This window comes from Bidens hawaiensis, unplaced genomic scaffold (genome assembly GCF_021521415.1).
Source record: "Bidens hawaiensis isolate Kalapana, Puna unplaced genomic scaffold, B.hawaiensis_p1.1 tig00021989_1, whole genome shotgun sequence".
NCBI classification, from domain to species: domain Eukaryota; kingdom Viridiplantae; phylum Streptophyta; class Magnoliopsida; order Asterales; family Asteraceae; genus Bidens; species Bidens hawaiensis.
The window spans coordinates 89678-117339 of NW_027493403.1; the positions used below are offsets into that span (position 1 = coordinate 89678).

The 27662-nt window shown below is 34.1% G+C and overlaps 3 protein-coding genes and 1 long non-coding RNA gene across 4 annotated transcripts; 3 read left to right on the top strand and 1 right to left on the bottom strand.

Moving 5' to 3' along the window:
- Nucleotides 1–1288: 1288 nt before the first annotated feature.
- LOC143564335 (DNA-directed RNA polymerase II subunit 4-like) lies at nucleotides 1289–6856 on the top strand. Its single transcript, XM_077051644.1, has 7 exons — nucleotides 1289–1346; nucleotides 1676–1747; nucleotides 1862–1970; nucleotides 2081–2158; nucleotides 6446–6479; nucleotides 6553–6621; nucleotides 6711–6856. Exons 2-7 carry the CDS (start codon nucleotides 1699–1701, stop codon nucleotides 6786–6788), a joined length of 417 nt encoding a protein of 138 aa, XP_076907759.1. The 5' UTR covers nucleotides 1289–1346; nucleotides 1676–1698; the 3' UTR covers nucleotides 6789–6856.
- LOC143564337 (uncharacterized) lies at nucleotides 5278–5916 on the top strand. The gene is made up of 3 exons (XR_013140851.1): nucleotides 5278–5318; nucleotides 5617–5688; nucleotides 5808–5916. It is a non-coding gene; the product is annotated as an uncharacterized LOC143564337 (long non-coding RNA).
- Nucleotides 6857–8090: 1234 nt separating the features above from the next.
- On the top strand, nucleotides 8091–9792 carry LOC143564338 (late embryogenesis abundant protein 47-like). The gene is made up of 3 exons (XM_077051645.1): nucleotides 8091–8284; nucleotides 8733–9059; nucleotides 9604–9792. Exons 1-3 carry the CDS (start codon nucleotides 8150–8152, stop codon nucleotides 9790–9792), a joined length of 651 nt encoding a protein of 216 aa, XP_076907760.1. The 5' UTR covers nucleotides 8091–8149.
- A 4312-nt stretch (nucleotides 9793–14104) lies between these two features.
- LOC143564346 (uncharacterized protein At5g08430-like) lies at nucleotides 14105–19506 on the bottom strand. The gene is made up of 7 exons (XM_077051652.1): nucleotides 18400–19506; nucleotides 17341–17450; nucleotides 16431–16490; nucleotides 16269–16319; nucleotides 16070–16140; nucleotides 15605–15789; nucleotides 14105–14871 (listed from the first exon to the last, which is right to left on the bottom strand). The coding sequence occupies exons 1-7, from the start codon at nucleotides 19058–19060 to the stop codon at nucleotides 14294–14296; spliced, it is 1716 nt and encodes a 571-aa protein (XP_076907767.1). The 5' UTR covers nucleotides 19061–19506; the 3' UTR covers nucleotides 14105–14293.
- Between the last annotated feature and the right edge of the window lie 8156 nt (nucleotides 19507–27662).

A 27662-nucleotide genomic window follows, 5' to 3' on the forward strand; every position in this document is an offset into this window, starting at 1 on the left:
TAGTTTCTGGGACACCGATTTGCAGTTTAATCTGGTCTACAACTGTAGTCTTTTATCTTTTGAAGCTCATGCTTTTATTTGGTTCACAACCTTGTTTGGGACATAACTGGTTTTCAATTGAAACCGGATTGGTCCTAGTCAGTTTTGATTTGTCTGAAAACAATATAAGTTATGGAGTGAATAGCACTGGTTTATGTGTTATGAGTACTTTGCTGCTTTGGTATATTTCTTTTCAGAAATTAAGGATTTGTTATTCACTGTGTTGTTAAAAGCTGTAACTTGTAACTTGTCTGGTACTTGATTGAATATCTAAGAAAACCAGGCTACCATGGGTCTCTTGATAGAATCGATAAACAGGGGTGACGAAAGACTAAACGAAAGGGCGTGGTTTTGTTTATATACGTGTTAAATCTTAAAAGAATGGATTTTTTACATTCTAGGTAAAATAGTTTTATTACGTTAACTTAAAAAAACGTCTGTTAACATTAGAGACCAAATCTGTAATTTTACAATGAGATGGGTTTGTGACGTGTATTGATAATCATGAGTCTCATTCGCAGTTGTAAAACAACCATAACTATAAGTTATGTTTCTTCGAGTTAGGGATGACAATGAGATGAGTTTGTGACGTGTATTGATAATCACAATCCCATACCTAATTGTAAAACTGTCTCATATCCAACTCAGTATTAGTCATGTAACTGTCGTCATGTATGCCTGTAAATTTGTTAAAAATTCAAGTACATATTTATCTATTTGAACTTTTTATATTAATTTATTATTTAAGGAAATTAGAAATATACACCCTAAGTAAGCATTAGTGAAATGGTAGATTATGCTATTGTCTACGGATAAATGAAAATGAAAATAAAATGTTTGTGGTACAGTTTGGGTAAACAAGGCCGGGTATCACTTTATCTCGTATCTATGAAACTTTTCTAAACTAATCTCATACCCGGTCCCATACCTGTATACCAGTCCGAAATGCTTGTGTTTTCGAGTTTGCATGTATGGTCGGATTCATTGGTGATTCCTGGTCCAAGGTTATTACAAAATTGGTAAGGTAATGCTTGAATGGACATAAGAAGGATTCGAAATATAATATAGTAGCAGTGTAGGTAGCTAAGCTAATATAATGAGAAGTAGTAAGGTATTGAAGTGTTAAAACATTATTCTTTAGAGGACCTAACCTAACTGTTGTGTAATATAATATGATCGAACGGCGTCGTTTATATAATATAATCTAGGCGTGAGCAGCAATCAATCAAATAAATACGTACATTCTTCTTCTTCTTCTTCGTTGTTAATTCCTGTGAGACTCATAATACATATATCCATCAATCAAGGTATCATCTGTCCTTCTCTTCACCTTAATCGATTTGTTTAATTTCTTGTATTTGTAATTTAGGGTTTCTTCGATTTATTTTGGACGTGTTGAATTGTTTGATTTTAGGCTAAACGCTCCTTTGAATTGATTTCAGTTCTCATTGTTCAATCTTATCTTATGTTGTGATAATAATAACAGATTAAAGCACTAGTTATTTGAAACTGTTGCCTGCACATTATTTGTGCCTATTTTGTATTTAAATAACTATAAACTGCAGCATAATTGATAACCTTTATCATATTATTATTATCTTGTGCTTTTCCACCATTTGGCTGTTTATGTTCACAGGCGCAAGTTATCAGTCGATTGATATGTCTGGAGAAGAGGAAGAGAATGCCGCAGAGCTCAAAATAGGCGATGGTACTACTTTCTCCTCTTGTTATTTATCTCCACATTTTATATACTATGGATAACGAGATGGTTCTTTTCCATTTTTTGAACTTCTTATTACTGAATACTGCATATGGTTTTCAGAGTTTTTAAAGGCCAAGTGTTTGATGAATTGTGAAGTCGCCTTGATTCTTGAACGCAAATACGAGCAGCTTCAACAGATGTCTGAAGATCCAATGAATCAAGTTTCTCACTGAGTATAAATCTTTTCTTCAATATACCTGAATATCACTTTTTTGATATAATATTGTTGGTTATTATTTTAATCATTAATATTACCAAATGTTTACACTTTTTGGTCAGAGTGTTTGAGAAGTCCCTGCAGTATGTGAAGCGTTTCAGTCGCTACAAGAATCCAGATGCTGTCAGACAAGTTCGAGAGTATCCTTGATTACATGCATACATGTCAAAACAGGTTTAAAAACACGTATCGTGCAATATTAAGTTATACAATATACATTTACGATGGATGCGTGACAAAGATATAGATAAGAAGATCAAAACCACGTTCTATGAATGTTATGACCCCACGTTCTATAAATGTTACTATTTTTGAACAACTTAGTTTTGCCATCCAGAAATGACTAGCAACACAACTTGTTGTCTGTTTGTCTTCTGTATCGATGTAAACACTACTTTGAAAAAAAAAGACAATAAGCTAGGTATTGAATACATACAAGTTACAACATAATTATTTTTAACAAATGTTGACTTATGATGTTAATAAATGGGTAAAAAATGTGAAGGGTGGCAAGAAAAACAGTGAACAGGCTGCTGCATCATCAGGAGAACAAATACTTAACCAAGGACACATCACCATTGGAGAAGCACTTGAAGCCACAGCTCTGAGATTAACCAAGGACACATCACATTGGACACATCACCATTGTTTTTTTGTCACTCTCTACATAATATTGGTTTTGAAAAGAACGTGCATATTATAGAGAATTGTTATTCAAAAGCAGTGTTCGGAGGGAAAAGCATATATTAGATAGTGCATCAATGATTTATTGAGTTGACTGCATGCATACTAACATTTTATAAAATAAGTTTCGATACACATTTTATATATTCAAAACCAAAACCAACTAAACAACAAGAAAGAGAGCTAATTTTCATGAATTATTGGAAACTTTAAGTATTGTGATTTTGATGCAACAGAGAAAGCTGATCTTGAAGTATGCACACAAGTACAGGCTAGGACTTTGGAGGCCTCGAATCGAACCCCCAAAAACCAAAAAATGAAACTTGGGAAAGCCGTAGTAGGAGACTAACGTTAAAAGTGTTTTGAAAATAATTAGCAATCTTGATTTATTTACTTTACGTGAGGGTATTTGGAATTTATATATGCATTAGATTATGTTATTTTCAACCATTTTGTGCTCTACATGAATATTGAGAAACGAGAACTGTGTGTCCAAAAACTGTCTATTTTCAGTTTAGTTCTAGATTCTAGTCCACCGATTGACAGTTTGATCTGGTCTAAAACTGTAGTCTTTTATCTTTAAAAGCTCATGCTTTTATTTGGTTCACAACCTTGTTTGGGACAGAACTGTTTCTAAATTGAAACCGGATCGGTCCTAATCAGCTTTGATATGTCCAAAACCAATATAAGGTATGGAGTGAATGGCATTGGTTCATGTGTTATGCATATTTTGCTGTTTCGGTATATTTCTTTTTAGAAATTATGGATCTGTTATTCTTTGTTTTCTTAAAAGCTAAAACATGTTTGGTAGTTGATTGTATATCTATAAAAACCGGGCTACCATGGGTCTCTTGATAGAACCCATAAACAGGGGTGACGAAAGACTAAACGAAAAGGGTGTGGTTTTGTTTATGTATGTCTTAAAAATGTATTTTTTTACATTCTAGGTAAAAAGATAAAACAGTTGTATTACGTTGACTTAAAACGTCTATTAACATTAGAGACCAAATCTGTAATATTACAATGAGATGGGTTTGTGACATGTATTGATAATCATGAGTCTCATTCCCAGTTGTAAAACAACCATAACTATAAGTTATGTTTCTTTGAGTTAGGGATGACAATGAGATGAGTTTGTGACGTGTATTGATAATCACAATCTCATACCTAATTGTAAAACTGTCTCATATCCAACTCAATATTTGCAATACTGCGTGTATTAGTCATGTAAGTGTCGTCATGTATGCCTGTAAATTTGTTAAAAATTCAAGTACATATTTATCTATTTAAACTTTTTATATTAATTTATTATATAAGGAAATTAGAAACATACACCCTAAGTAAGAATTAGTGAAATGATAGATTATTCTATTGTTTAAGGATAAATGAAAATGAATATAAAAATAAAATGTTTGTGGTACAGTTTGGGTAAACAAGGTCGGGCATCACTTTATCTCATATATATGAAATTTTTCTAAACTAATCTCATACCTAGTCACATACCTGTATACCAGTCCGAAATGCTTGTTTTTTCGAATTTGCATGTTTGTGATTCCTGGTCCAAGGTTATTACAAAATTGGTAAGGTAATGCTTGAATGGACATAAGGAGGATTCGAAATATAATATACTTGTTTTAAAGTAGTAGTGTAGGTAGCTAAGCTAATATAATGATAAGTTGTAAGGTATTGAAGTGTTAAAACATTATTATTTAGAGGACCTAACCTAACTGTTGTGTAATATAATATGATCGAACGTCGTCGTTTATATAATATAATATAGCCTGAGCTAGGGGTGTTCAAAAAATCCGAATCCGAAATATCCGAAAATCCGAATCCGAAATATCTGAAAATTCGGATATCCGGAATTTCGGATATCCGAATCCCGGATATCCGAAAATTCGGATTCGGATTCGGATAGTAATTTTGAGATTTTTCGGATAGTTCGGATATCCGAACTATCCAATATATTAAATTTATAATTTTATTTTGAATATCATATGTTAAAGACTTAAAGGTGAAACCCTAATTCTATCTTCAATCAGACGCCGCTACTCTTCTCCATCTCTGTTCTCTTTCTTCTTTACTGGAGATCACAGCCACGGCCGTCTACCTCCGGCTACAGCTTCCAGTCGTCGTCCACTGTCACCCCGTCACAACCTCAAGCCCTCGTCGAACACCTCCAGCCAAGACCTAGTCGATCATCACCACACCTCGTCAGTCGTCACCACAGCCTCGTGTCTCCATTCTCAAAGTATTTCAAAGATTTGTTAGTTTTATTTCTATTACATGTTGTTAGATACATACTAAGCTTGTATAACATATTCACAGATTACTTGTTTTTATTTTGAGATTTTGTGTATATTTTGTTGGATTGGATAGATGCTGTAAGTTTACTTTTAGAATAGGTTTCTTCTTTTCTTTTTTTTTTTAATTTTCGGATATCCGAAGTTTCGGATTCGGATAGTGATTTTCACTATCCGAAAGGTTCGGATATCCGGTTTCGAACAGCCCTAGCCTGAGCAGCAATCAATCAGATAAATACATACATACATTCTTCTTCTTCTTCCTTGTTACTTCTGTGAGACTCATAATACATACATATATCCATCAATCAAGGTATCATCTGCCCTTCTCTTCACCTTAATCGATTCGTTTAATTTCTTCTATTTGTAATTTAGGGTTTCTTCAATTTATTTTGGACGCGTTGAATTGTTTGATTTTAGGCTAAACGCTCCTTTGAATTGATTTCAGTTCTCATTGTTCAATCTTATGTTGTGATAATAATAATAACAGATTAAAGCACTAGTTATTTGACATTATTTGTGCCTATTTTGTATTTAAATAACTATAAACTGCAGCATAATTCATATTATTATCTGGTGCTTTTCCACCATTTGGCTGTTTATGTTCACAGGCGCAAGTTATCAGTCGATTGATATGTCTGGAGAAGAGGAAGAGAATGCCGCAGAGCTCAAAGTAGGCGATGGTACTACTTTCTCCTCTTGTTATTTATCTCCTCTCCACATTTTATATACTATGGATAACGAGACGGTTCTTTTCCATTTTTTGAACTTCTTATTACTGAATACTGCATATGGTTTTCAGAGTTTTTAAAGGCTAAGTGTTTGATGAATTGTGAAGTCGCCTTGATTCTTGAACGCAAATACGAGCAGCTTCAACAGATGTCTGAAGATCCAATGAATCAAGTTTCTCAGTGAGTATACATGTTTTATTCAATATATCTTGCTATTAGTATCTTATACGACCTGAATATCACTTTTTTGATATAATATTGTTGGTTATTATTTTAATCATTAATATTACCAAATTTTACACTTTTTGGTCAGAGTATTTGAGAGTCCCTGCAGTATGTGAAGCGTGTTAGTCGCTACAAGAATCCAGATGCTGTCAGACAAGTTCGAGAGTATCCTTGATTACATGCATATTAATTTTCTGTCTATTACACACACATGTAGAGACTAATAGACATACAGTATGCATGTCAGCACTCTATATATGTATTTGTGTATATATATACACACACGCCTCACCTTTTGTCTTGGGTGTATGCTTTTTTTTTGCGCCTTACGCCTGAGCAAAAGTGGGCCTGGTGTGCCTAGGTGACAACTGGGTTAGTGCGATTAGGCGACAGTGTGCTTGGGTGGGAAGTGGGCCAGCTGCTCTTTTGGCTACTCGGGATGATTGTAGTGAATCTAGTTTGATTTTTCTTAACTAACATTCAGATTACTGAGTAGATACCAGTTAGCAGAATTTGAGGTAATGTTCTCTGACAATCAATGTCTGATTATTACCTATGTTGGTTTTGATTTTAAACATCATATTCGTGCAGCTTTGTGTTCTTGGAAACCTTTGCCCTGAAACTGTGGAGGAAGCAATTGCTATGGTCCCATCTATCAAGGTACTTGTATATTGCTTATTATGAGTTCGTTGCAAGTTTTAACATGTTTGTGCAGTCGTTGAAAGTTTAATTTGATAATGTTTTTGCAGTTGAGGGGACGTGGACATGATGATGAAGCTATAGAGAAAATGCTGAATGACATGTCTTTGATTAAGAAGTTTGAGTAGTTTCCATGTCCTGTTTCTCTTCTCATTTCAAAGGTTTCTTGATTTGGAGTGAAAGTTGTTTACGAACCCGTAATATGCCATAGTGATTTGTACTATCAATTGCATCATGTTTCTTCATTTTTATAGGCATATGTGGTTAGTCTTTCAATACTCTTACCACTTGCAATATATAGCCTTTGTGAGTGTGGTATCGAAGCTATTTGAATTTTACTGGATATGTTTGTTTTGTAAGCCAACTATAGCCTACTTATCTAGCACGTTAACCTTTTAGGTTATAAAATATGACGTTGATATCAAGTACCAGGTCAAAGCACATAATCAAACCTTTTAGCTTCATAAAATGTTGACATGAAGTACCGGGACATAATCAAATGATCCTTGTTCCGATTCTTCATAATAAAACATGCATGTTCACCGATTTCAAAGTGTCGATCAAAGATAAAAGATTTATGTATCCCATCTTCCTGATCAACTCTCTAGAAATGCATGCATCTTCCATATGCTACCCTACACATAAAACATGACAGAGTAGTGCATCCTATACACGAACACATCTAAAACAATGCATTTTACTTCAGTTTAATCATGACACACACAAGCACATCACCCGTCTACTATAGTATCGCCAAATTCCATTTGAACTATCATGCCACTATTGAACCTTGATGAACTTCACGTTAAAACGTGCCCCACTAGTAAACTTAACTCCATCTGAACCTTGATGAACTTCACGTTAAGCCTTGGTAAATAAAGTGATTGAAAATGGTATGTAATAAAAAAAAAACAATGATAGAATTACCCCCCCCCCCCCCCCCCCCACCTCACTCTCCACGTAATATTGATTTTGAAAAGAACCTGCATATTGTAGAGGTTTGTTATTTCAAAGTTAGAACTAATATAATGTTAGGAAGCGAAAATAAAATTTGATACACATTTTATATACTTCAAAACCAAAACCAAATAAACAACAGGAAAATGAAGTAACTTTTATATAATAACTTTTTTTAACCAAGCAAACAATAAGGCTATATGCCCTTGTTAAGTTTATTATGGGAGATTGCAAGTTTATTTGGGAGAGAAAATCATGATAGACCACAAAATCCTAAAATTATTGCAAACATGCAAACATTTATTGGCTAAAATCAGAAGACCAAGTCATACATTATATATTAATGAACCCACCACTTGTCAAATGTTAAAAACACAACAAAATGATATCATCCAACCCTTTGCCATTCACTTTTTGATCCTATTTGTTATATATCCTTAATTTCCATTTTATGTACACACATCCTCCAAAGGTTTTGGAATCTAGGGGCAATAATAATTTAGGTAGATTAGGCAAAAAAAACACAAACAAAATGAGCCAATTACAACCTATGAAACCACAATTAGGGGAAGAAACTCAAGATTCCCATGTAAACGTCGCCGCCCACGTTCAAGAAAATAAGGATCTCAACGTTCAAGTACACAAAGATCTCAATGAGGAAAGCCAGGTGAGTCGAGTTAAATATACCTCACACATACCATCATCAATTCATCATGCATTTTGCGTGGTTTATCTCATGAATAGAACTTGCATGCTTGTTAACAAAAGTTAGCTTTCTCTTTCATTAGGTTGAATAATACATGTCTAAACAGGTTTAAAAACACGTATCGTGCAATATTAAGTTATACAATATACATTTACAATGCATGCGTGACAAAGATATAGATAAGAAGATCAAAACCACGCTCTATGAATGTTATGATGACCTTACGTTCTATAAATGCTATTTTTGAACGACTTAGTTTTGCCATCCATAAATGACTAGCAATACATGTTGCCCGTTTGTCTTCTGTATCAATGTAAACACGTACTTTTTATAGAAAGACAATAAGCTAGGTATTGAATACATACAAGTTACAACATAATTATTTTACAAAAGTTGACTAAATTATAAGAGTTATGATGTTATTGTTAATAAATGGGTAAAAAATGTGAAGGGTGGCAGGAAGAACAGTGAACTGGCTGCTGCATCATCAGGAGAACAAATACTTACCCAAGGACACATCACCATTGGAGAAGCACTTGAAGCCACAGCTCTAACAGCTGGCAGTAGGCCGGTCGATTACAGCGATGCTGCAGCCATACAAGCTGCCGAAGTTAGGGCGACTGGTCGCACCAACATAGTGCCTGGTGGCGTTGCTGCGGCAGCTCAGTCAGCCGCCACTAGAAACGCTCGCCTCACACGAGATGATGAAAAAACCAAGCTGAGCGAGATTCTTGCGGTAAACATGCATTGCTTTAGTCGATTAAACGCTACTTTTCACAGGTTGGTTTGTCGAACCTTACGCAAACATAAATTAACGTGTAAGACACGCGAACATGATTTTTTGTGTTGCGTGTTTGACACAAACACGACTTATTTGACCTGAAAATCTTTCTGGAAAATATTCAAAAAACATTTTCTTAATTTAAAGAAAAAAAGAATGTCAAATGATATATGAGAATAAAAAAGTCAAGGGCCATTTTGTCAAAGTCAATGGTTAAAATGGGTATTTTGATAAATTTTTATTATTTTTTTACATATTACATCTTCAAAGTTAAAATTTACAATTAAAACCACACACTCATGTAAACTGGACGACAAAATACTTGACCAGTTTAATTAGGGGTGTTTACTGTCCGGCTTTAATGAAGAGGCCAAACTACTAGCCATAGCCAAAAAACCAAACTGGTCGGGTTGGGTTGGTTGGTAGGACCGGCCAAACTGGTCAAAACAATTCAGTTTCACAGTTTAAAAAACTTGTTTTTTTCTTCAATACGAAACAGGAAGCAACTTCAAAGCTACCGGCTGACAAGCCTGTAACACGTAGGGATGCAGAGGGAGTCATTGGAGCCGAGTTAAGAAATGATCCGAACCTGACAACGCGTCCTGGCGGTGTTGCAGCGTCGCTAGCTGCCGCGGCAAGGATTAACCAAATTAACAATGTGAACCAGAATTCCCCAAGAAAAGAATGAATTTTGATCATGCTATAATAAATGTTGTGGGGCTTTTGTTTTCTATTAATCCTTTTAATAACAATTGTATTAAATGTATCTTGGTATTTTATGTATTGAATGACACTGTATATATAGTACACCATACGAAATTACGAATAGACAAGTTTGTTGGTTTTAATGACGATTATGATAGACAAATTTAAATGGTTGAAATGTTTTAAATGAACATAGATGTTTGTATGAATTTTTTTTTAAGAAAAAGTGGTAACAGTTTCGCTGAGTAATCAACTTTTATAGTGTTTATATTGAAATAGAAGGCAAACGAGCAACATGATACGCTAGCCCTTTTCATATGCAAAACTAAGTGTTTTGGAAGCTAAATTCAAGACTCATGGTCGATTAGCGGCTAGACCGTAGGAACAATCTCGCAATGTAAAATCCATAACAAAGATCAAACAATAGAGAACTATGCTTAGTTCGATTTTGTATCGGCATGAAGTTTTTCTTTTGTGTTTTAGGTAGACGTGCACAAAAAAACCGGTTCCGGAACCTAACTGGTGGAACCGAACCGGAACCGGTTCCAGTTCCAACCCGGTTGGTACAATACCCGGTTTGGGTATTTTTGTACCCGAAAATCGTACCCGGTTCTCCTATTTGTATGTCAGTATCAGTTCCAACCCGGTTCCTACCTGGTTCTTAATTGGAACCGGTTCGGTTCGTACCTGGAAAAACCGGTTCCGACGGGTTTTTTTTGAAGGGTCAAACAAAAGTCAAACTAGCCGTTGGAACCGGTTCCAACGGTAATATAGCCGTTGGAACCGGTTTTTTAGACACCAATTAGCCGTTGGAACCGGTTCCAACGGTAATATAGCCGTTGGAACCGGTTTTTGAGACAATAGATCCGTTGGAACCGGTTCCAACGGTAATATAGCCGTTGGAACCGGTTTTTGATGCCCAAACCTATATATAACTTGTTTCCACCACTTGTTTCACCACTAAACTCAAAAACAAACTAAAATACTACTCCTTTAGCAAACCCGTTCCTTTACCCGACCATCCAACTAAATATTATTATGGCACCCATAAAAAAAACTAACAAGAAGGCTAAGAAGAGTGCTTTTGTTGCCCCCGTTCCTGTTACGGAGGACCCAAGGGTTGTTACGGTAGTCAACCATAACCGCAACCAAGACATATGGAAGAATTGGGATTTGATTGTGGATGACGAAGGTTATCAAAAGGCTCGTTGCAAACTATGTGGTTTAATATTAAAGCACGATTACAACTCTACTTTGAGAAAGCACATCGAGAAGCCATATTGCAAGGCGTTGAAAGGGATTGGCACGATCGATCAAATTGACTTGGGTAAAGATGGTACACTATTTCGTTACAACACGACTCAAGTTCAAGATAGAATGGCAAAGTTCGTTATTCAACGAGGTTTGCCGTTTAACCACTTTGATGACCCGGAGTTGACGTCGTTGATTCGCGAAACTCTACAACCGAGATACACTCATGTAAGTCGTACTACCTTAAGACGTCATTGTATCAGGTTGTGGGAGTGTGCTAAAAAAGAGTTAATCGAGTCTTTTCATTCTTTAGAAGCCATGGTTAGTTTAACTACCGATGTTTGGTCGGCACCACACGGGTTGCCCGAATCATACATATGTGTCACCGCTCATTGGGTTGATCCGGTGACATGGCAATTGATGAAACGCACCATCGCTTTTGAAAACTTCCCGTTCCCACATACCGCCGAAAAATTGTTTGAATTACTTGATGAAGTTATAACGACTTACAACTTGAGAAATAAAATATTTTCGATTTCGTTTGACAACGCTTCAAACAATACTAAGGCGGCTGAAAAATTTATCATTAAATATTCACCACCTTGTTTCGGGGATTTTTTTCATGTCCGATGTGTTGCACATATCATCAACTTGGTTGTTCAAATAGGTCTTGACAATGAAAACATTTGTGATGATTTAAAATACTTTAGACTTATGTTACAAGATGTCTTCAAAAGTGGTAAAAGAAGACATCTTGAATATAAGAACTATTGCAAGTCGGTTGAAAGAAAGTATTTGGGGCCGAATTGGGACGTTCCAACCCGTTGGAACTCAACTTGTCATATGTTAAAGTGTGCTTTTGCCCAACGCCAAACTTTACAAGCTTTTCATAACAATCTTGTTGAAGAACGCGAGGCCGATATGTTTCCGGAAAGTGTTTGGGTCCAAGTCGGTTATTTGTTGGAGTATCTTGACGTGTTCAAAAAGTCAACAACAAAATTATCGGGAGTCTATTACCCTACTAGTTGTTGGGTTTTGCAAGAATTGTACTATATGTCTTGTGTTTTTAAAAGCTTTGCGGAGAAGAACAAACTCTTCGAAAATATTGTTGCGGTGATGAAAGAAAAGTTCATAAAATATTTTGAAAACATACCGCCGGTCTTTACTTGTGCCGCCGCATTAAACCCCTATTGGAATGTTAATGGGGTTGAAACAACGATTGAGGAAATATTCGACAACTTAGGTATGCACGAGATTGACCCGAAGTTGTCGACGGAAGCGAAGGACAAGTTCAACAAAAACCTTCAAGACCTTTATGACCATTATTTTCAAATGTATGGTCCAAGCACGAGATCATCTTTTGTGAAAAAAACAACTAGTAGGCCGTGCAATGACCCACTTATAAACTTGATGAATGGGATTCGTGAATCGGCATCTAAGAGGCAAAGAGGAAACACACCAAGTAGCGAACTTGGTCGATATAGTGGAGCAAACTATGTTGAGGGCGCAACGGTCGACGAAATTCGCAATATTGATTTGTTGGCTTGGTGGAAAGGTAAACAAAACGAATTTCCCATTCTATCCGCCCTGGCTCGTGATTTGCTTGCCGTACAAGCCTCAACGGTTGCTTCCGAATCGGTTTTTTCTCTTAGTGGGAGGGTGTTATCTATGCGAAGAACAAAACTAACTCCCGAGTCTCTAGAGGTTTGCATTTGCCTAAAGGACCATTTGGATGCGGTGGATCGTGTACAACACAAGGCGAACTTTGAAGACGAAATACCAATAGAGCGTCATATTCATGATGAGGAGGCGGTGGACGGGGTTTCTTCCGATAACGAAGACGAGGGTGAAGACGAGAATGAAGACGAAGAAGAGTTGTAATTATTTGTTTTGGTAAAATTATTTGTAACTTGTTCAACTAATATTTAGTTTTGATTTTTTTATTATAATTACTTTTGTTACGCATGATTAATTTTTGTTACTTTTTTAATAACGACGAACATTTTATTTATTTAAAAAATAACTATTACAAACATTATTAAAACATAAACGATACTAAACATAACAACTAAAACATAAAAAACAAAGTCCGTCGTTTTAATCCGGGAATACTTATTTTTGGGTTGTAGAGCCGGACGACTCTCCCACTTCTGTTTTTTTAGCTTCCAACCTTCTTTTCTCTCGACAATACTTATTCGTATGTTTTCGTAATGTCGAGTTGGACCCTGCTTTAAGAAACTTCGAGCAATATTTGCAACGTGCCAACTCATGTGAGTCGGTCATAAGACACAAATCGTAATGAACCCAAACATCGGGGCATCTTGTTGTTTCGATCACCATAACAACGTCATCATTAGTTGTCATTTGTTGTTGGTTTAAGGTTAATTGTGGTTTGGAGTGTGTTTTATAGTTTTGGAATTGGTTTAACAAGTACACAAACAAACCTTGCTATTTATAGTATAAAAATAACCTATTTGAAGTTAAAAAACCGGTTCCAACGGTCAAAAACGGCTACATAGCCGTTGGAACCGGTTCCTAACGGCTATAATATTTAAATTTAAAAAAAAACCGGTGGAACCGGTTTTTACGTAAAAACCGGTTCCGGTTCATACCCTACCCCGTTCTTAAAAGTTAGCATATCTGGGCATCGGTTCGGGTCGGGAACCGAACCGGTTCTTGATTGGAACCGGTTCCATTTTACAACCCGGTGTGAAAAAACCGGTTTCGAACCGGTTCGGGTTTTCCAGTTGAACCCGATTTGTGCACGTCTAGTTTTAGGCACAAGTATTAGTTGTTACAAAATAATATTATAGCTAATTTATAACTATGCTATAAATCCCACGCATATTAGTAGGATCTAGGATGGGATGTAGGTAAACACATCTCTATCTCAGAGCACAGAGATGCTGGTTACAGTGAGACCCCCGTCTATAATAGCTATTTTATAAAACTTGAATATTTCTATAAATCCTAAACTTTTAAATAAAAGTTTAAACTTTAAAGGGTTTCTAACATAGGTTTATGAATTGACAACAGCATAAAGACTTGCCAGAAATGAAATGAGTAAACATGTGTTCTAGGTTTTCTGGATGTATATCCATCTTATTACATAAACACTAAAAATTTTTAAAGCAAACTATGATCAAAGTAAATTAAAAAAACCTAACTAAATTAAAAGAATCCCACAAAACATAACATAAATCGCTAACTGCTAAAATCAAAATCAACAAATCCTATTTGCTGTGATTGCTAGAAAGCACATCGGTCAGCAAGACAGCAGACTCGGGTGTTTGGCCTTCTTTCCATACCTTAAAATCAGACATGAAATAGCCCGCATCACTCCAGCATTTCAAGTCAACCTGTGAAAATGGTCCTTGAATCTGACCTTGTGGGTCCCGGTAGAGCCATTTTGGGTGACTGAATTCATACTCGTCTTCTTGCACATGTGTTTTTTCAACCACCTGCTCTTTGTGTGTTTCCTCTGCATTGTCGTCGCATAGATCAATCACATTTGATATTTTGCTAAAGTCAACTGTTTGACCTGAGCTTTGAGACTTGGGCATCTGCACGGTTTCCACCCACTGGAAGCTTGTTAGGTGTTCTCCAGAACCCGTATTCTTTGTTTTGATTAAGTCAACTGTTTGACCAAAACTTATGGTTTTGGAGTCAACAGTTGGACCAAAACTTATGGTTTTGGGCATCTGCACGGTTTCCACCCACTGGAAGCTTGTTAAGTGTTCTTCTGAGCCCGCTTTCTTTGTTGGCTCTGCTTTGCGTTCAACAACTCCATTAAGAACTATCACCTCATCCTCTGTATATAAAATAAATAATAAAACATTAGAGGTGTAAAATTGACAGATGGGTCAAACCTGATTTGGGACCTTGTTTTGTCCATTCTATTAAAATGGGTCAGTTTTAGTCTACAATCGAGCCAAAATCTCGTTTTTTTTTATTTTCACGATGGGCTCGGTTTCAATTTTTTCGTTTTAGCCATTTGGACTTGATAATTTTGGGCTGAAAAGAAAAAAACGGTCCAAAATAATTAATTTGGGCTGCAAACTTTGGGACAAAATTCTTTTGTTAATTAATGACTAATTGACTATTGCATATTAGAACCTAAAACTTTTGGTATACACCATTTATTAATTTCTTATAATTTACTTAAAACCGTTTTTTTCCCTCGATTTGAAAGCAAAACCGAAACTGAACCAAAAAAATGATTTTTGAAAACCATAAAACCAGATGTCGGTTTTTTATTGAGTTAGGAGATTTAGATTTGGTTACGTCGGTTATTCCAGTTACGGTTTGGTTATTTTGGTTTCGGTTTGGGACTTTTTTTGCTATTTAATGATTAACTGATTGTTACACATTTGGACCTAAAACTAGTGGTCCAAATGTGTAACAATCAGCTTGTTATCCATTAGTTACAACCGTTTTTTCTTATCATTAGGTCCAAATATGATAAGAAAGCAATGCTATTACGATATCAATCTAATTTTATTTAAAAATAAGACGATGCTTTGTAATCAAATGCGTGTACATACCTGCAGCTTCTGAACCATGAACTAAGATTGGTGAAGTATCGCGCTGCTCTATATCATGTTCTTGATCTTGTGGTGTGGCTTCTGATTCTAATAAATCTGCAGTCACCTTTGGAACCTCGCTTAACAGCTTTGATTTCTCGGATGGTGTTTGCAGCCATTTTCTTCTTTCCAGATACTCAAATAGCGTAAGAACTCGAGCGAGTAAAGGTTTATCAAGCATCAATATATTATTTTGTTTTAATTATTGTTTTATTGAATAATTGGATTATTATTTTATACATCTAGTAGGACATATGCGTTCTTTTGCATAACTATTATCTTAGCTATTTTGAGAATTGATAATTAATGTTAACTTTCCTGGTTCCCACTGGTTAGCACTTAGCAGGGTATTAGACCCGCGAGTTTTATCTAATGGGTTCTCATGGTTACCAAATACAATGTTGATTATTTTGATAAAAAGGATATTCTTTGCGCCATCCTTTTTCATTAGCTCGGTCTATGAGGTTTTGTAGATGGTCAAGTTCCCTAGGAATCCACTGTAAGTAAAAGAATAACAAGATGATACTGTTACATATATGAAGCTTGAGTCGTGTTTATGCATTAATTTATTTATTATGGTATATAGAATCATATGTTCTGATGGGCCATAGCGAGCATTGCTTACATGGTTTGTTATGTCTTCGTGCAAGATTTGAGCCTTCTGTTCAAACTCTACCTACCAACATACCAAGATCACCAAAAAGAGCTAATGAATTATGAAAAAAATTTAAAGATCATAAAAGCAGTCATCTTGGTAAGTAACATTTTAAATAAGATAGAAACTTACAACGGTAGGCCTTTTAAGTAACCTGTCCTTAACCCTTTGACACAAATCCTCAACTTCTTCCTGCGAGAGAAATGGCAATAGCAAAAATGTGCATCGGATTAGTATATGGTAAACACCTAGTCAAGAATATAGTTGATACAAAATATACTTGTAATGTACATTATCTAGTTATGGAATAAAAGTAACTAAATATATGAAAAGAAACAACCATCAGTTATTAGCTATGAATGGTTAACTAAAAAACTATGATAGCTTTATAACACTCATGAGGTGAACCGTGAACTATGCTAATTACTGACGAGTTGAAATCAAATGTTCAAAAATCGCATATATATGTAGTCATACAGTATTTGTAGAAGCCATAGCCAACAAACATCATCTCTTTCACTATTTTGTTTGGTTTGAAAACAAACCGAATATGATCTTAGCTTTTCCTTCAAAGATCAAGCAAGCTATGTTTTGACTCTTATTTTCAAGTATGAGTTTGGTTGAATTGCTTGTTTACTTTCAACATGGACTCAAACATAAATAGGCCATTTAATTTTAAGATCCCACATAAAATAAAGTATTCTGCATATCACCGCCTCCACTTGTTCTACAAGCATCATAATGAGTACATATATGATATATATGTGTGTGTGTAATCTCTTAGATTGTTTCCTTCAAAAGAATGTAATAACTTTTCATTCCATCTACGCCCACATACAAAGCTGTATCATATCCGTTCGCTTTTGAATTACAGGAAAATGCTTAAACTATAACTGCTATAAAACAATTTAACGCCCACATACATATTCTAGCCAGACAGCATAATTTGAAAGGTTTATAAATTATTCTAGAAAAACACATAATTCTATACTGATTTTTTAAATGATGAAAAACTGCAAGTGCCATTGACTATGTAAGTTACCTTCGAGAAGTTATCATCCGACAGCATGTGTATAGATATGTCTTTAGCCATGTTTGGAACCTGAAGGAGAACTTCATGCACACCCCCATTTCCAGGTTCATTCTTCACCCCTGCAAAATAACAGATAGCCCACAACAAGAATAAGGACTGATCCAAGAAAATAAAAGGTTTATAGCTATCAAAATGATTACAACTTCACGAGTTCACGATACCAAATAATAAATTGCCAATTACGATTTTGATAACTTTCCTTGTATTAATAATAGGTTATGATTAAACAATAGATGTTTTAACTATAAATATGAAGGTACGTTAATAGAGACGGTAAGATTGGTATGCTGGGAAAAAGTCCTAAACGGGATAATGTTAAAATGAGTCAAAATTTAGCATGGTGCTTGTTAGGTTGACCTCAAAACACTTCTTTGTCCATTTAAAAAAAATTATAAAAATTATAGCATTAGATATCATTATAAAAAATATATCATAACAAAAACAATCTAGCTCGTTAAATACAAAAATTAAGAAATTGTATGCATTAAAAAGTTCCCTCCTGGCAACTTTCAACCTGTATGTACTTTTAGGGTTGTTCAAAAAGGCAGTGACTTGTAACTCGTTCGAATAACGCTCAAAAAAGCTTGCTCAAAATGGCTTGAATGTCAAACAAGCGGAATTGAGCCAGCTTGGTTTGTAAACGAGCCAAAGTAAGCTTGGCTTGTTGGACCACTCATTAGGCTCATTTATCTGGCCTATTTAAGTTTAAGCCCAAATTTTAATATATAAAAATTATAAATTTTGTAGTTCATTAATTATGCATTATGTGTATGCTTAAAATACTATTTTTCTTTTTATATACATCAATATGTGTAACTTTTATTAAAGAATAGATGAGTTGGCTCACAAACCACGAGAGCAGAGCTTGGGCTCAACATTCAGCCCGTTAAGACAAACAAGTCGAGATGGCTCGGCTTGGTTTGTAAACAAACCGAGCCTGAGCCACACCCGTCAGGCAGACTATATAAAAAGAATGGGATAACAGTAAAAATAAAAACTTCAATGCACCTGTAACTGGATGCAGCTGATGAGAGTTCTTCTGTGAGAAATCCATAGGATCAGACTTAATCCTAATGTAGCTACCTAACAACTTCCCTTCAAAGCTCTCGGGGTGCTTAACAAGCTCTTCAACTAAACTCCTTTTTAAATACAAAAGCTTTATATTATCGGGTATAATAGCTGCAAAACGGCTTAACCGAGCTTGGTCTTTCTTCTTTTGACCAGTTTTCTCTAAACTAGAAAGTTTATGCTTCTTGTATTTTAAGTTAGCATCCTCATAATCTTCTGAATTATAAAAATCATCATCATCATCTTCAGAGGAATCATTGTTCTCAGCAAAATGTATATTCAGCAGTTCGTGTATTTTATTTCTGGGAACTGTATTCTTACTGAAAAGCAAACGAAGCCTCTCGTCACAAACAACCCGTTTCTTTTTAAGAGGGTTTAAAAGGTTGTAAGTATGCACATATTCATTAATTATGGTCGCCACGTCATACTGAGAGATTTTTTCACCGGTGTCTTTGCCAATCGATTGTAGAAATTCAATTAATGACTTGGAACCCCACCCAACAAACTCCAACTTCTTTGGCTTCTTTCGCCTATGCTTCACAGGACTCAGTGTCTGATCATTAGCATCATCCACCCAAAAGAACCCCTTCCCATCTGCCATACCAACACCACCCCCTTGATTGACTGTTATGAATTACAGTTCACAAGGCCAAAAAAAACTGCATTGTACCATAACAAACATCTCAGCAATGAACTTAAAACACATGCGGAAGTGCAAAACAATGACAAACTGGATAATCCGATAGGTTCCATATTGGAACAAAATAACGAGCATGAAACATATAGAAAAGCAATTTTAGCAAACAATCATAACTGATGAAAAAGATATTATACTATAAAGCGAAAAACTCAAGTGGTGGTGATGAGTCAATGCATACGGCGGCATCTTCTTAACGATGTATGAACTTTTGGCACTTTACTTTGAACATTTTGTTATTCACGTTTGGGAATTACATCTTGACTCTTTTAGAACTTTCGGTACTAATTCGATTTATATTATACAATAGCTTTCGTTTACTTCATATGAAGAAAAGTGATATTTTTCTAATACATAATATTAATATATTTTAATTTTTTTTATTTAAGTGTGTTTTCTTTCTTAGGCCCTCACTTTTTTCCGCCTAGGCCCAAGGCCCATGCGCCTTGAGTGCGTCTGGCGTCTTTGATAAATAAAACAATCTCAGGTTGTAAGAGCATAAATCTATGCAAATAGGGATGAGCAAATGGTACCGGGTACAAGTACCTAACCGCTATTCACTAAATTTTGGTTTTTGCCTACAATACCGGTACCGAACCGAGTATTTTCATCATAAACAGTGTGTTAAACAGATTAATTTGCTATTAGGCCATATCAAACAATTAATACAAATACCTAATTTAGGTAAAATTACAATAATCCTAATTAATTAACTAATTAAACTAATTCAAAATAACATGAAACTGAAATCGTTATATATTTATAAAACACACAAACAAAACAACACACACTATATTATATATTGAAACAATTAAAAAAAACCCTAAAACAGACACAAACCGTGAAACTTTTGAGTTAGAGAATTTAGGTTTTGACGATGTGGCTGATGGTGATGGTGGTTTGAGGTGGGTGGCTGACGGAGGTGTGAGCCAGCCGGAGCTGGTGGTGGTGGTGGACTGACTGCTGAGTAAAATAATAATATGGGGGTAAATTAAATTTGTAAGGGGGATTTCTATAAACCTATAATTTGTAATATAATATATGTCAACTTAAAATCTAATTATTTTTTATTTTTTTATTTTTTTATTTTTTTGTAAGGTTAGGTGTGTCATTTGTCACATCTTTTATCTTATATCTAAAATAAATAAATGTGTTGTTAAGGCAAGATTTTAATTTTGTTTTTCTTTCATTTATCTTATTTCACATATAGTAATAAAATCTTCATATATATGGTAATCAAATATAATATAGTTAGCATAGTAATCAAATATAATATAGTTAGTATAGTAACGTATATGAGATATTTAACGTAAAATATATTGAATTTTTGAGAGAAAATTATGGTTTGTCCCGGTGATGGACGAGCACTCTGTAAGTCCCATTCTAAATTTGCGCATTTTGTGCGATTGTTGTTTTTTGGCTGGCTCACTCTGTCTTCGGCCGCCAGTTGACCGTGAGTTGACATGTTAGCTACAAGGGCAAGGCCGTCTTTTTGTTCACAAATCCTTGTTAAAAGTTTACCTCCTCCGATTTGGCACATAAGTTAAGTCGAACTTATGCCGTCGTGCTCCGTAACTCCCTGTCTCCCCGTAATTTCTTGCTCGGGTCTTCAATCGATAATCAATTATCGGTCGATTAGTGGTATGGAAGTAGAAATGGAGGTTGGTTCATACATTACTAGGCCTAAAAGTGAATATTGTGAGCCCGATGACTTGTATAGTAAGTGATCAGTGGTTAATTTGTTTGCAAAATTTTCTATTTTTTAGTGTTATTGATTGATTAATGGTTGTTACAGGTGATGGTAAGACAATGTATACCATAAAGCTGTTCCATGGAGGCGTGTTTGTTACCGAGCCGGAAAAAAGTTACAAGGGAGGTGAGATAAGCTTGGTTGTCTATGTCAAGGTTAACAAATTTTATAAAGGTATGCTGGAAGAAATAGTTTGTAAGTTACAATATGGTTGTGGTAAAGTTTCTTACTTTCATTTCAAACAACTTTATGTTTGTTTGAATTTAGGTCTAAAGTCGTTGGATGAAGGTCACCATTTTCAAGATGTTTGTGATATTGTTAGAGGTGGTCGTAACATTGTTGAAATTTATGTTGAACATGGAAAAACCAATTTGATACAAATTTTAGGATTTAATAGTGCATTTAGCATGTATGCGAGTGAAATATTGTCATATAAAGTATCCAGACAAAATGATGAAGAATTGTGTGATAATGAAGGTGGAGATGGTGATGAAGAGGATAATGATGCATATGATGGGTCAGATGGTAGTGATTCAGATCCTGATTATACAGCTAAATTTGAAAAACCTTTGGAAGAAATAGAAGTTGCCATGAGACTATATAAGGCTATCATTGATTATGATATGGATGAAGACACAAATCATAATAGTGATGGTAATCGGTTAAATCACGTACAATTATGAGAACTCTGATGATGAGAGTCTGAGTGTTTTGAATAGTGTGCTAAGGAAGTTTAAGTGGAAACAAATGAGTGATGCGAATGATGATTGCCCCTTCTATATTGGTCAATTAATGTTATGTTAATGCAAGAGGAGATCTTTACATCTAGGTGGGACTTGACAAGAATGCCATGCAAACATGGGATTGCTACTCTATTTGACATGGCACAAAATAAGATCCATGTTGGTCCACTGGAAAAGTGGATTGATGAAGCATACTGGTTAGACACTTGGTATATTGTGATAAGATAAGAAGATAAAAATATACATATATAATGATTGCAAACTTGGATCGGTGGAGCTAATGGATCGCCTAACCACAAATGAATTTTGAAGTTTTTTAATGAAAAAGTTTTTTTCTTTTGTGCCACCTTGCAATCGATTGTTGTAGTGGGTAGTCTAAACCCGACTCACTTGAAGAAACTTGAAAACTTTATAGTGACCCTTGATCTTTTTGTTAAATGGTTGAGATTGTTTTACAATTAGGGGTGTTTGGGATTTCATATTTTCATCAACTTATAACTTATAACCTTTTTGAAAAGTTAATAAGGTGTATAAGGTGTTTGGCAAACCATAAGGCCTTTTGGATTTTAACTTATGGTGAAGGCAAAATAAATGGGTTTTGAAAAGTTAAGAATCTCTAACTTATTAACTTAATGGATTTGAATTACCTATTACACCCTTTAACCCTCAAAACCCATTACACTCCTTATAAAAAAGAGTGTCTATTTTGGTCATCCTCACCACATAAGCTAACCCAAACATTTTTTTGAAAACTTCTTTTCAAAAATTAATAAGTTTATAAGTTCTTTTAACAAAAAGTTTTTTTTCACTTAAATAAACAATCCAAACACACCCTTAGTCAACTTAATTTTTTAAAGAAAAAAAAGTGCATAAAGAGTAGTGATGTAATTTGACATGCCCTTGTTTTTTCTTACACACTTATGACATTCTCTCTCATCTTTTATGGTTATGATAAAGAGCAAAGAAACTTGAGTTAATAAGATATTGTGGTTTCCAATGTTGAAAAAATTGTGATGCTTTCCAATATTTAGATTTTTCAATAATAATAATAACAATAACAACAAAACTAGACTTATAACACTCTTCTCATAGGCTTTGACTTCTAATTTTGTTAATTTTTATTCGATATATATTGTAGTATTTAAATTTTATTATTTGTTAAATTAGTTATGTCTTATTAGGTTGCTTTTCAATTCAATATATATCTCACTATTTATAATTTTATTAATTGCTAAACTTAATTTACTTTTAGAAAAGTATAGATCTCTATCATGAACTACACTAGTTTTACAAGCACTTAACGATTTTTCAACTCTTAGCATATGACATATATGTAACTAATAGCCAAGTTGCATATGTAACTAATAGGTATGATGCATTTTTTTTAAATATAATTGCATATTTTTAAGTAAATTTACATATTTTTAAAAATAGGTTTCCTATTTTCAAATAAGTTTATATATTTTAATATATGTAGATAATATTAAGTAAGTTTACATATTTTTAAATGATTTCATATTTTTTTAATTTATAACAAATATATTAAGTTTTCATCTATTTGAAATAAGTTTATGTAAGGCCTCGATCCCGGTGCCCTATTTGGACGTTGGATTTACTCATAAACACAGTTCTAAATATCATAGTGAATTAAAACTTTTCGCGGAATATAAAACTTCAACCATATATTACATAATCAATCAAATCTTTTCATAACAACCAAAATATTGTCTTAAACATAATATAATAAGTCATATTTAAACATCATAACATTCTTCTAAAGATACAAGCCTCTTCAGTCCAATGTCATATGTCTTCATTCAAGCTAGCTGCCTTAGCTTGTTTACATGCATGCATACTAAAAGTCAGCTACGCTGAGTGAGTTCTAGTTAATCAGGTAACATACCTTACATTCACATATACGTTCCCGAAGATACGTATTACATACTTAACATGTTTATCATTTTCCCATATATACATATTTTCATTCTTTCATACTTTATTTCTTTAACATACACAATACATTCATAACCATCCTTAAATTATAAAGAGCATTTCGCGCTACATACATCGGATATTATTAGGGTCCGGTTCCCTTCATCCTCAGATAATATTAGGGTTCGGTGTCCGTCATCCTCGGATATTATTAGGATCCGGTGCCCTCCATCCTCGGATATTATTAGAGTCCAGTGCCCTTCTTTCCATACAACCATACCATACCTTTCTTTATATTCATTTTTATAAACTTTCATACATACTCTCAGCCTTTTCTATAGCATTCATATATCATTCATACATCTTACAATAATCACATATCATACACTTACCACGTAAGATAAGTGTATTAACTAATCACATCGAGTACGCACACAGTCCCGAAAACATAACAAGTAAATGGGCTAGAAACTCACATGAGCTCGGTTCCTTTCAGAGTTAATGGTAACTCCTTTCCTTAATTGGGTGCGGCTAACTGTATAACAATTATATGTATCAATTAACTATCCCTACCAATATCATGTTTATAGTTTAATATAACCCTCAACGAACAGGGGTCCGGGGGCAGCGCCCCTAGCAGCGGGGTCTAGGGGCAGCAACCCCTAGCAGGGTCCAAGGGGCAGAACCCTTGGCTGGGGTCGAGCTGCCAGGTTGTAACATTCGTTAATTTTTAAACCCGACCCGTTTTAAATTTTCGGTTTTGTTTCTATTTAAATTTATATATTTTTATAATATTATTAATTAATCTCAACTTTCGTTAATGTATTTTATGTGATCATTTCTATGCAATTATACTTTTCACCACCCTTGTAGTATTACATACAAATTTAAAACATTCATTATCAAGATCAAATATTTATGTACAAGTCCCATGCAATTTACTAGAATTATTATTTAACTAGTACTACTACTTTTATTATAATTATTATCATTATCATCATCTTTTCATATTATGTTACTTAACTAATAAAAAAAACTAATATGTGTTTTAGTTACACAAAGTTTATTAAAATAGTTAAACCTTTTAAATGCTCCATTAAACTATTTTTAATTTGTGTTTTATTATATTAAACATAATTTAATTTCTTTACTTCCATAAGACATAACAACTATATATTTTCACTATAAAAGGAAGACAAATCCTTCATTATTTTCACACCTCAATCCATTCTTTTCTTAAGTTTAAGAGCAATAACAAGTTGTTACCATTTCAAGCATTTTATAGCTTTTGTTTTGATTTTATCTTGAATGTTCATAATTGTTCATAAGTTGTTCTTCATGATTATGTTACTTTTATCATAAAAATATTATATCTTGTTTGTAAGAATCATTATAATCATGGATATCCAAGATGAACACTTTGATTTTTCTAAATCTTGGATCAAGCCTAGTTATTTTGCAACAAACATGAATATATATTTATCTAAATCTTATGATTCGTTGATCATCATAACTTATAAACTTTCTTTTAAATAATATTATTTATAAAAATTTCTTTTATTTAAAATATTTTAAAATAGATATAACATACTGCATATCTTTAAATTAATAATTGAGTAAATTAATTATTGTTTATTTTATTTCAACATAACTACTATTTATAATTTTCTTAAGAGAATTCATGCAAAACATTTAAGTTAATTAATTAATTATGTTACTTGGAAACAAATGTTTGATCATAAATTGTTATTAATATTATTATTTAATCTTATATTAATAAGTTATGATTATTTGTCTACAAATCATTCTTCAACTAATAAACATCAAATGATTTATATAAACTTTATTCATTTTGTTAAACTCATTAAAAATCCCCAAGTCCCCATTTACCCTAAGTTAATTAACTTTATAATTCCGGTAGCCAGTCCTTGATTTTTGTATCTTCGTTATTATTTATAGTTCGTGAGATTCAATTGCTTTGTTTGTTAACTCGCTTTCGGTTATTATTTCAAGTTGTCTCCAATATCAAAGGCGAGTTTCTCACACCCCCTTTTTACCATTTTTTTAAAACTATTTTGGGGGTAGCATATATATCCTATTAAAGATCCAATTTCGATTATTTATTATTTACAAACTCCAATTCGCATCATGGACTTGTGTGCTTATTTGCTACTTGCTCAAATATTACGTGCATGGATTTCTTCGATAAGTATGATCATACGCCCCTTTTTGCACTCAGGACCATTGTTTCTAGTGGAAAAGGGACTCCGATCTGAGTACGTTGGTGCACAATCCAACTGGAAAAGACCTTCATTTATTCTTTACACTCATGGATCATTGTTTCTAGTGTAAAGAACCCTTATTTGTTTTTCACAAGTTTTCATGGAATTGTATGATTTTTATGTAGTATTTAAACTGTGTGAACTCACCAACTATTCAATTAGTTGACTTTATTTTATATATATGCTACATGTACTTTCATTAGAGGATGAAATAAAGAGGATACTAGAAGTTAGGTTATTGATGCGTGCTGTGTAGCTTGTATAAAATATGATAGATTGGATATTTAGCTTTTGCACAAGATCGTGTTTTAAATTTATAAAAGTGATTTCTACAAAGACTAAAAAACACACACAAAATAGGCAAGTGTACCTATCGTATATGTAGAATAGTATTGTTAAGAACCAAGTATCGTTCCATGGACACAAATGTTTCTAATAATAAATCGTTGTTTTACTTCAATCGGAGGTTTTAATCATTTTGGGGTTAATTTTTGAAATTTTTATAAAATGTAAATACTTATATATAATATATAGGTGACCAAGATAAGAAATTCTAACGAGTTGTTCAATTATGCGAAGGTTACCATCTAAGATCAAGAATCCACTCCATTTTAGCGTTGATAATTAATATGTAGACAGATGATAAACTTGTCGTAGCAATATATGATAGATAGCTCCTTAAACCTTAAGTGAGCATCTTTGGCACTAAGGAGATGATATGCGCATTTTAAAGTCCACCCTTTCCTAATGTCATACCATCTCAATGATGTCAATTTAATTTGGCATGTAGTTTTGTAAAGTTGAAAGATTAGGATTGACTTCAATTTCTCGAATACCAATTCTAACAACTTCGGGTGGTTGTAGTTCATCACACAACCTCCCCTTGGTTGATTTAAGTAGGTTATAATTACACATTCCGTTAACATATGGTTTCTTTAGCTAATTTGATATCCTAAGCAAAGCCATTTTCGGATTACCAAGGTTTAGAAAAATACACCATAACTTATATCTCATCATTTCTAAGTACAATATAAGGATCCATGTTTCGATAATGTATCAAAGTATTTCTATCTTTCAAGAACATGAATCGATCATGAACGATTGCCAATGAGATTGACAACCACCAACTTTTAATTAGTGATTTAAGATGGTGAAACATTTCTCATCAAAAGATAATTGTAATATAACCATGTACTTTACTAGACTACATCACATGTCTTGATTAATTATCAAGTAAAACAAAGCTTATTCATAGATTTTAGATGGTAAAAGGAGTTTAGCTCATAATGAGCATGACGATAAACATTAAGATGATTGATAATAACAAATACATGATTAAACTTGGAACAATCTAACCAAATGTAGATGAATCCTTCTTCTTAATGATGGTAATGATGGTTGATGATGATGATTAGTGGTGATGACCTCCAAACCTTCAAAATCTTCACTAGATCTTCAAAGTGAGTGTTAGTGTGTGTTTTTATAAGTGAAAACCGGAGAGAATTCTTTTCAAGGCACACTTGATGAATGCAACATGAGCCACTATTTATAGTCAATCTGGATGGTGAGGCACGGCCCCGTGTACTTTTATGACATGTGCCAGATTTGTTTTGTCTTTTGTGTGAGGTGGCAACGGCCCCGTGGTTAGCAGGCACGGCCCCGTGGTTTTTAGTGACATGTGCTCAATTCTTCTTTGTCTTTTCTGTATTCCCGTCCACGGCCCCGTGCATGCTGAGCACTGCCCCGTGCTTTTGTTCTCAGATTTTGTCTTTTCTTGTGTCAGAAGCATGGGGGCGTGT

Coding starts and splice junctions, on each gene's coding strand:
- LOC143564338 (XM_077051645.1), top strand. CDS start 8,150: ATGAGCCAATTACAACCTATGAAACCACAATTAGGGGAAGAAACTCAA. Junction 8,285..8,732: donor ATCTCAATGAGGAAAGCCAG/GTGAGTCGAGTT, acceptor CTAAATTATAAG/AGTTATGATGTTATTGTTAA. Junction 9,060..9,603: donor AGCTGAGCGAGATTCTTGCG/GTAAACATGCAT, acceptor AATACGAAACAG/GAAGCAACTTCAAAGCTACC.
- LOC143564346 (XM_077051652.1), bottom strand. CDS start 19,060: ATGGCAGATGGGAAGGGGTTCTTTTGGGTGGATGATGCTAATGATCAG. Junction 17,451..18,399: donor TCAGCTGCATCCAGTTACAG/GTGCATTGAAGT, acceptor GTTATTTTGCAG/GGGTGAAGAATGAACCTGGA. Junction 16,141..16,268: donor ACGAAGACATAACAAACCAT/GTAAGCAATGCT, acceptor TTTTACTTACAG/TGGATTCCTAGGGAACTTGA.
- LOC143564335 (XM_077051644.1), top strand. CDS start 1,699: ATGTCTGGAGAAGAGGAAGAGAATGCCGCAGAGCTCAAAATAGGCGAT. Junction 2,159..6,445: donor GCTGTCAGACAAGTTCGAGA/GTATCCTTGATT, acceptor ACTAACATTCAG/ATTACTGAGTAGATACCAGT. Junction 6,480..6,552: donor ACCAGTTAGCAGAATTTGAG/GTAATGTTCTCT, acceptor ATATTCGTGCAG/CTTTGTGTTCTTGGAAACCT.